At 41.1% G+C, this 8,755-nt stretch overlaps 1 protein-coding gene across 4 annotated transcripts in view; it reads left to right on the forward strand.

Moving 5' to 3' along the window:
• Nucleotides 1-8,755, forward strand: part of HTT (huntingtin) — a 214,677-nt gene that overhangs the window by 160,684 nt on the left and 45,238 nt on the right. For all 4 annotated transcript variants that reach the window (XM_019526059.1, XM_019526060.1, XM_019526061.1 and 1 more), the window contains 7 exons: nucleotides 1,053-1,175; nucleotides 4,261-4,474; nucleotides 4,653-4,798; nucleotides 5,288-5,465; nucleotides 5,732-5,827; nucleotides 6,373-6,560; nucleotides 8,220-8,346. In XM_019526059.1, the coding sequence (XP_019381604.1) occupies nucleotides 1,053-1,175; nucleotides 4,261-4,474; nucleotides 4,653-4,798; nucleotides 5,288-5,465; nucleotides 5,732-5,827; nucleotides 6,373-6,560; nucleotides 8,220-8,346 (1,072 nt within the window). The remainder of the gene's footprint in view (nucleotides 1-1,052; nucleotides 1,176-4,260; nucleotides 4,475-4,652; nucleotides 4,799-5,287; nucleotides 5,466-5,731; nucleotides 5,828-6,372; nucleotides 6,561-8,219; nucleotides 8,347-8,755) is intronic.

The raw sequence follows: 8,755 nt of genomic DNA on the forward strand, positions 1-8,755 counted from the left end.
GTCCTTCCAGGTCGAGAAGGACCCATCCACTACCACCCTCTGGGTGCGACTCTCTAACCAGTTGGCGACCCATTGGACTGTATGGGTGTCTACGCCACAGTCCCCCAGCTTCCTAATGAGAATGGGGTGAGAGACAGTGTCAAAAGCCTTCCTGAAGTCTAGGAAAACTATATCCACTGCCACCCCTGCATCCAATGATTTAGTGACCTGGTTGTAAAAGGCCACGAGGTTGGTCTGACAGGACCTGCCGCTGATGAACCCGTGCTGGTTGCCCCTGAGCATGCAGTCCCCTGCTGGCCCCTCCTGGATGTGTGCCAGAATAATTTTCTCAAACAGCTTGCCCAGGATTGAGGTAAGACTGACTGGCCTGCAGTTCCCCGGGTTCTCTTTCCTCCCCTTTTTGAAGATGGGAACCACGTTGGCCCTCTTCCAGTCCTCCGTCACCAGTGTGGTCCCAGTGTGCAAGGAGTATTTCTTAACCCTATCTTTGGTTCCTCCTTTTCAGTTTTCTAGCAGTTCTACATTGGCAAAGGAATGAATAATAGAGAATAGATCAGGTTTGTCTTGTAAATCATGGCTGCTTAACTTCTGTACATCTGGGGACTCTGAGCTGTTGGCCTCCTGGACTTCTCTTCTGCATGTTCCCCTGGGCTCCAAGGACTGTGGTTTCTCACCGGCAGGGGCAGCAGCAGAAAGAGGAAGCTGGAGGAGGGAGTAGATGCCTGGAGATCCCAGCCCTAGCAGCAGGAGGAGCAACGTGGGGAGTTATGCCCAGGTCTGCAGCCATAAGTTCACCGTTTATAGGACTTGTATGACCTCTGAGCCACCAGTTGGACATTCTTGTTGTATGTAGCTATTCCTAAGAAGAACTAATAGCTTCTTAATGTTTGTTACAGATGTAATCTAGCATGGCTAACATAGTAATTCTGGATTGGCAGATAGATAGACCATCTTTGAGAACATCAGTTGATAGATATGACAAAATCAAACTATTTTGCATTGTCTGCAAGTAAGCAGTTTCACAGTTACATGTTTTGTTTTTTTCTTTGAAGGACTGGTATGTGTCGCTGGTCAGGTCACAATGCTGTGTCAGGTCGGACTCTGCACTGCTGGAAGGTGCGGAACTGGTGAACAGAATTCCTCAACCTGAACTGAACTCCTTCATGACCACTAAGGTAACTTTGGCAATGAGAAATGAAGAACCTAAGACGACACCTTGTTAAAACCCCGTGTTAAGCAGTGTCTGTATTTATGCTGCCAAAAACAAATTCAGTTTTTAAATGAAAAGATTTTAAATGGCTATTTCACCTCTTCAGTTTAATTTGGGTGCCTACAATAGACCTGTAAGTTTTACTGTCTGACCTCTAGTATAGTGCTGCTTATTTTGGGTTTCTGTAACTAATGGAATGTTTACATAGAGCCGAGACTTTTCCTCCAATTAAAAGGTCACCATATCCCTAAATACTGGTGCTTTTTACTGCTGGGTTTCTCTCCCCCTCTCTTCTCTGCCGGCATAGATATAAAAAGTAAAAATAATGGGGGGGGAAAAATCTATTGATTCAACCCAAAAAAGACAACCCTCCCAAAAAACACCCCCCCAAAGTAAAACGAGTGAAACTTTTACAAACTTGATTAACGTGCAGTCAGTAAGAGGATTGGCTTTCCAAGGTCCAGTGAAGGTCAAACCCTTCTTGGTGCACTTGATAAGTAAAAATTATAATGGGAAAAACCTATTTAAGGGTGCTTTAACTTTTTGTGTATTTTAAGGAAAAGCAAGTATTAAATACTGCAGCTTTATTAAGATGTATATGTTAATTGTGCCTTGTCGTTTTCAAATTATTTTTTAACATTTGATTGATCATGAAGAAAGAAATCTTCAAGGTATTGTGGAATGGCAAACGATGAAAATGATAGGCATTTCCAGTGTCTTAAGTTGTAATTGTTTACAAGTCTTCCTGTACTCCAGACAGGAAGATGGAAAGAACCTCCATATTCTAAATGAGAAATGGAGGCCAACCGTGTGAGTTGCTTATCCAAAATTGGGTTTCCTATGCTTTTAACTGCAAAACCATCTGGCCTCCTGCTTATTGTGTACAGTTTATGGGAAATGCAACAAACTGCACCTTTTTGAGGTTGAATGACACATCAGTCACTGAGGTCCCTTTGTTAAACTTCAGTTACATTGGGCTGAAACATCCATCGTTGGGCATCTCCGCAAGACAATTTTTTGGAAAGTTTTCAACAAAAATAGTTCAGTAGTTTCTGAAAAGAGGTTAGAGGAGAAGTGTTGTACTGGCCACGTTTAAAAAGAAATCAATGACTTTCTTGTTCCATTTAAGAAGCTTTAAGTACCTCCATGCTTTGGAATCGGGAATTTAGATGCGATGGGGGACAGCAGTAACGTTCTTCTGAGAGAAGATGGCAACGTGTGGCTGATAGTATTGTTTGAAATGGTCTTAGTTAAGGCTTTTAAAGTTGGCAACTAGAGGCACTGGTCAGAAAGCTGCAGGTGCTTTCTACAGCCAAGTCACAAGCCACTGACACAGGGCAAAAGAACTGAGACAAAAACTGAGAAAACAGGGGAAAGTGTGAGAAAAAGATGTTGGGGTGGGCACGTGGGACTGGTTGGACAAGAACTGAATGTTCTTTTGGAGAACTGGGTTTGATATTTTCCTCCACCACAAGTTCTGGTGGGATGCCAGGCAGGGCACTTAAAGCCCAACCTCCTGGTTACTAGTTGCTTGTTTTCTGGGTGCTTAGCTTCAGCCTTTTGGATCTGACTTTAAATCAATTGAAGCCATGCTAAATTAATGCAAAGCACTATGAAGGATCAGGTCTTGACATCTCAGATGAGTTTTATGTGGGCTTAACCTGTTAACCAGTGATATTCCACCAGGGTGCCAGGGCACCCTGGGATGTCATGAGACCCTTTGAAGGGTGCAACAGGAGGTGTGAGGTAAATGGATAAGGGCAGACTTGGGCTTCACGTGTGAGAAGATAAGTGGATATAAGGGTAGGTTAAGGTGCTTTTCCACTGCCTGGACCTCCTGCAAAATGAGCATTTTAATAAATGTAAGTGGCACCTGATTTCAGGAAATTATACAGGGGTGCCTGGAGCCTTTAAAAAATAAAGTGGGGGAGGAAGAACCACTGTATATTGTCACAGAGTCTGTTCCCCCTTCCCTCCCAAAAGGAGTGCTTGCTTGTGATCTCTATGATCTTGTCTAGCTTTTAGGGGGCGCTTGGAGACAGCCTGGATGTGGCTTCTAGAGCAGGGTGGGATCCATTGCTCCTTCCGTCTCTGAGACCCTGGCCTTCCAGTCCCTTACCCTCCCTGGTTTTCCATGGCCCTGGTAAGGGAGCTTTCTTCAAGTCTCAAGAGAGGGACTTTACCTCTTGATAGGGAGAAGTGTTTCCTGAAGTTTCAAGCAGCAAAGCATATAGCTCCTCTTCAGTAAAAGAGTTTATTAGGGAAGAGGCCACTTAGGCAGATGTTCTCTGCCCCCTCCAAAACTGAAGCAGTCTCTCACTCCTCAATCCAGCCTCCACAGGCCTGAGCACCCGGAGTTGCTCAGCTGTTCTCTTTCCAGTCTGCACAGCCAGAAGTCCCAAAAGCTGCTCAGCTGGTTTGTGTCTTCAGACTGCCCCCACCAGCCAGTGCTCTGCTTGATCAGGCTGCTCCCTCCATTTGTCATGCACTTCAGCTTCCCTGAAGCCTCCTGGGAGCAGTCCCACCTTAGCTGAAGTGTCAGCAACGCTTTCTGATGCCTGAGGTCCATTTTATTTTCTCCCACTTGTAGGCAGCTCTGGGACTTAGCAGGCCTCTATTATCCCTTCATTCCTAGTCCAGTGCACAAGCTAATCAGGGAAACGGAGGCACACAGCATACAAACACATTTAACACGGAAATATTACAGTAGAACCCATAGCGTGTGTCAGTGATTAGCTGCACCGTTCCAACCAATTACATTGCTCAGGAAATTGTTTTGTTTCAGTGCTAAAAAATTGGGACGGGTCTACTTGTTGGGTTTTTTTTTTTTTTTTTCCACTTAAAATAAAAAGCTGAACCCTAGCTAACTTCAAAATGGATCATGGCTTTGATTTTGGTATCTCTGTTGCTGTATCATAATCCATCTGTGGCTTATTTTTTCCTATACAAATTTGCGTAGTATTAACTAAACTCTTTTAACTTTTTTCTTTTCTTTCATAGTTAAAAAGTGTATTTTTTCCAAGTCTTTTATTTGTTGTTTGTGCTTTCAGGAATTCAACTTAAGCTTGTTGTGTCCCTGTTTAAGCCTTGGCATGAATGAAATGTCAGGAGACCAGAAGACCAGTCTCTTTGAAACTGCTCGTCGGGTGACTCTAGATCATGTGTCTACCAGTGTACAAAAACTTCCTGCCAACCATCAAGTTTTTCAACCATTGCAGCCAATTGAGACTTCAGCCTACTGGAACAAACTGAGTGTTATCTTTGGTAATAGAAGTAATGGTCTTTTGTTGTTCTCTCTATCGTGAGACATAGCAGTGTTGTCCCAATAAGTCAGTTCTTTCTTGAAATTAGATAATTGGTGGTAAAACTAACTTTTATCAGTAAAAGCAGGTGTTTGATTATTTCAGGCACCAAGATTTTATGTGAGTTCTTTTTTGTCTAGGCGATGCGTTGGTGTATCAGTCTGTGATGACACTCTGTCGTGCACTGGCTCAGTATTTGCTGTTACTCTCTAAACTACCAGCATGTCTTCGTATTCCACCTGACAAAGAAAGTGATATATTGAAGTTTGTTGTAATGTCACTAGAGGTAAGATAAAGACCTTAATATGTGGCAGAATATTTATAGCAGATAACGTGTGAAGATTCAGTAGAAGTTGTAATCTGTAGTTTCCCAACAGAGTAATTATTGAATGAACTAATACAGAAAATAGGAATGAGCTATATATTGGAGTTATGGAGGGAGTAAGAGCTGAGGAAGATGGATTCTGTTGGAGGCATTTTCACTGGCACAGGGGAGAGAAGGCATGCAGAGGGCAAGGAATATCTTGGCGATTTTGAAAGAGACATTGCAGCTTGTTAGGAAGGTGAATAAACGTGATATTTTGCACTAATATAATACTTACAGCTTAGCTTTGTAACAGTAGTTTTTTTGGAACAGTACAGTACTACAGTAAGCAAAATTATTTATAAACTTAGTTGATGAACATTTATATGTCCCTGAGGATCAATTAAGTCTGCTCTTATTTTTGCATGTTAGAACAGTTCAGTATTAATGGACATTTTTTTTCTTGTACAGGCACTGTCGTGGCATTTAATACATGAACAGGTCCCTCTAAGTATAGATATTCAAGCTGTTTTGGATTGCTGTTGCCTGACTTTACAGCAACCTGCTCTCTGGAACTCACTGGCTTCTGCAGTGCATGTGACACATGCCTGCTCTCTAATTAATTGTGTAAGATTTCTAATAGAAGCAGGTGAGTTAAATTTGAATAGCCATGGAAAGGCTGCAAAATAAATTGGCAAATAGCACTGTTCAGATGCCACAGCTGGACAAAAACTTTCCTGACTTTTTTTTAATTTGCCAAATGGGTTTCTACCATGGGGCATCTCCCGCTATTTTGCATTTGCCTTTGAATTTTGCAACCATAATTGCTTGCCAATTTTTGGAAGCTTGGGGAAGGAGAGGATTCCAAATGAGGGAATATTGATTTTTTTTTTTACCTGCATTTATCTGATTTAGTTGCAGTTAAACCTGGAGATCAGCTGCTTAGTCCAGAAAGGAGAAAGAATACTTCAAAAATAGTCGGTGAAGATGAAGTTGATTCCAATGACCAGAGTAAGTCAGCAATGAACTTTAAGCTTTCCTGTAGTTTTACCTTTTGAAAATGCCATACTTATCTCTGTATTACCAGTTTAAATCAAGAAGGCCTTAGCTGGGTCCTGTCCGCAATCCAAAATTCATATGAAAATGTTCATTGTTTTTAAAAGTGATGCAGTATCAAACTTGATTTAGTAAGTTTAAACACTGTGCAAACTGTTCTTCATCTCCTGGCATCACTTATGCTTGCTCTGAGCAGGTATAATTAACAACATACAGATAAAACTGAAGTTTCTTGGAATCTGTTTCATTGCACTGCATGGCTAGTTTTAAAACTATTCATGCTTTAGCTGAAAGGCACCCATTTCAGCCTTTCAGTACCATTTTTTCCCTCCATTCCACTGTGTATGAGTCCAGATAGGCAGGTGGCTACTTCTTGCCATGATTCAGCTTCAGTACCTTTTGAGACCCTTTGTTCTTATTGGCACGTTTGTGTCCCTGTATACATTTTGTGCATGTTTGTGATGCTTTACATTGAACTTCCTCTGTTTTTCCCTACTAAGAAATGAAGCATGTTACAAAGGCTTGTGAAATGGTGGCTGAACTGGTAGAGTGTTTGCAAACTGTTCTAGCATTGGGACACATGAGAAACAGCAGTATCCCAGCATTCCTCACTCCTGTCCTTAAGAACATCATCATCAGCTTGGCCAGACTACCTCTAGTGAACAGCTACACAAGAGTACCTCCTTTGGTATGTGCCCCTTGCTTTATTTCCATAGCATGAGAGCTATTGATCATTTTTGTGTAAACTAAATGTGGTGGTGTTAAAACAACATTTTACTTTTCTAAGTCTTCAATCCTAACCATAAGGTTTGCTTGTCCTATTGGTCTTAACTATTGCCTGGCAAAACTGAAAATATCTAATGTGTAAATCTTCTGTGTAGTTAAAGAAAGAAAAAAGGGCGGGGTGGAGGAAGGATGAGTAGTGCACATCTGTCTCTGCACCTCACTGCACTAGCTGCGAACAAGCAAGGGCAATAGTGCAGGAGAGAGGTGCAGTAACATGGCTGCGTTGCCTCTGGTATTTTAGCTAACTTGGGTATCTTTATGGTATTGCATTGTGTAGGTATAGGCTTGGATTTTCTTTGCTTCTGCCTCGCCCTGACTCTTAGATGCTTGGCCCATTTTTTGTTTACCTTCTGGAGCCATGAAATGGATTTCACTAATATTTTGCAACAATTTAAAGATCTTTGGATTAAAAATGTGAAGCAGTATTGCCAAAAGATTTTGAATGTGTGTGTAAAGCTGTTTGGCGTTCTGATTTACAAAGTGATTTTTGGGGAAGTCCCTTTTTTCTGCTGTCAAGATTCTCTACTTGTCTGCCCTTTTTTAACTTCTGCCCCCTCCCCCCAGGTGTTTGCCTGTTGGGTTGCTCTAACTCATGGTACTTTTTGCAAAGTATCATGAATTAGAGTGGGGACTTGCACATCTGTCAGTGCCCTTTGTGTAGGGGTGGAGGAGAGTAATAATGCTTGACTTGGATTGTAAATCTTTTGGGGCAATGGGTATATTTAACATTGGGAAACCACTAAATTAATACTGACAGTTTTCTTAGGTTGCTGTGTGAAGCAAGGAGTTCTCTAATGTTGTATTATTCAGTTTAAAATTAATTTGGCTCTAAAATGCTGCTAAGAGAAGGGCCTCTTTGCTTGTTAATTCCCCTGTCACTAGATGCATCTAGGAATTGAATATTTTTTTATAACATCAAAAATGTGCTGCTCAGGTGTTCAGTGAATAGATGAAGAGTATTCCATGTTTTCAAGTAATTGATTTTGTTCTTGCTTTCTCCATGGACTGTCATCAGGTCTGTGTGGCATTACCATTTGGGTAGTCCAAATTTATAATTGATCTAAAATTTCCTGCATTTCAATTAACTGTAAAAGGAGAAAGATGTTGCTTATGAGATGTTGTGTGATGTTTCTTCCTGTTCAGAAGTCTATGAAAAGAGAAATTATTTCATGACTTATTTTCCTAACATTTCTGGTAGACATCTTTCAGTAAACAGAAGGGTATAACTTGGCAGAAAAAGTATTTTGTTCTGTTAGAAAAGGCCAAATATACAAAATTTTAGGAAAAATATTACCTGCATATTTTCAGGCTATTCTGAGGGCCTGAGGCTTTAATTTCATTATCATTATGGTGTGAAGCATAATAACCACAGCAGACTGCAAGGAAAAACAAAACTTAAAGCACAGTAGGAAAAAAAACTTAAGAATTTGTGTACTGTACCCTTTCTGTTTTGAATAGGAACGGAGATCAATATGTAAGAAAAAAAAATCTCAAATGTGTTTACAACTATCATGTTGATACCGACTGTTTTTAATAAAAACCTGTTGTTATATCTGAACAGGTCTGGAAGCTAGGCTGGTCACCAAAACCTTCGGGTGACTTTGGTACAGTTTTCCCAGAAATGCCTGTCGAATTTCTTCAAGAAAAAGAAATATTTAAAGAATTCATCTATCGCATTAACATACTAGGTAGGGTAGACAGAATATTTCTTGTGATTTATTTGAATGCATAATCCCTTTTTGTATAAGAAGTTTAACTGATTGTACCTGAATACATGTGCTCCAAAGTATATGTTTAGTGATAGTTTCATAGTAGCTAGGGTCAGGAGGGACCTGAACAGATCATCTAGCCTGATCCCCTGCCACAGTCAGGAATGAATGCTGGGTTCACAAGGCCCCAGACAGGTGATCTTCCAACCTCCTCTTGAATTTGCCCAAGGTAGGGGTGAGGACCACTTCCCCAGGAAGTTGGTTCCAGATTTTGGCCACCCTAACTGTAAAATATTGTCTTTTGATCTCTAACCTAAACCTATTCTCCATCAGCTTATAACCATTTTTCCTCGTCACCCCAGGTGGTGCTGAGGAGAAAAGGGCTCTT

This window comes from Gavialis gangeticus, unplaced genomic scaffold, assembly GCF_001723915.1.
Source record: "Gavialis gangeticus isolate Ggan-Ray unplaced genomic scaffold, GavGan_comp1, whole genome shotgun sequence".
Taxonomy (NCBI): domain Eukaryota; kingdom Metazoa; phylum Chordata; order Crocodylia; family Gavialidae; genus Gavialis; species Gavialis gangeticus.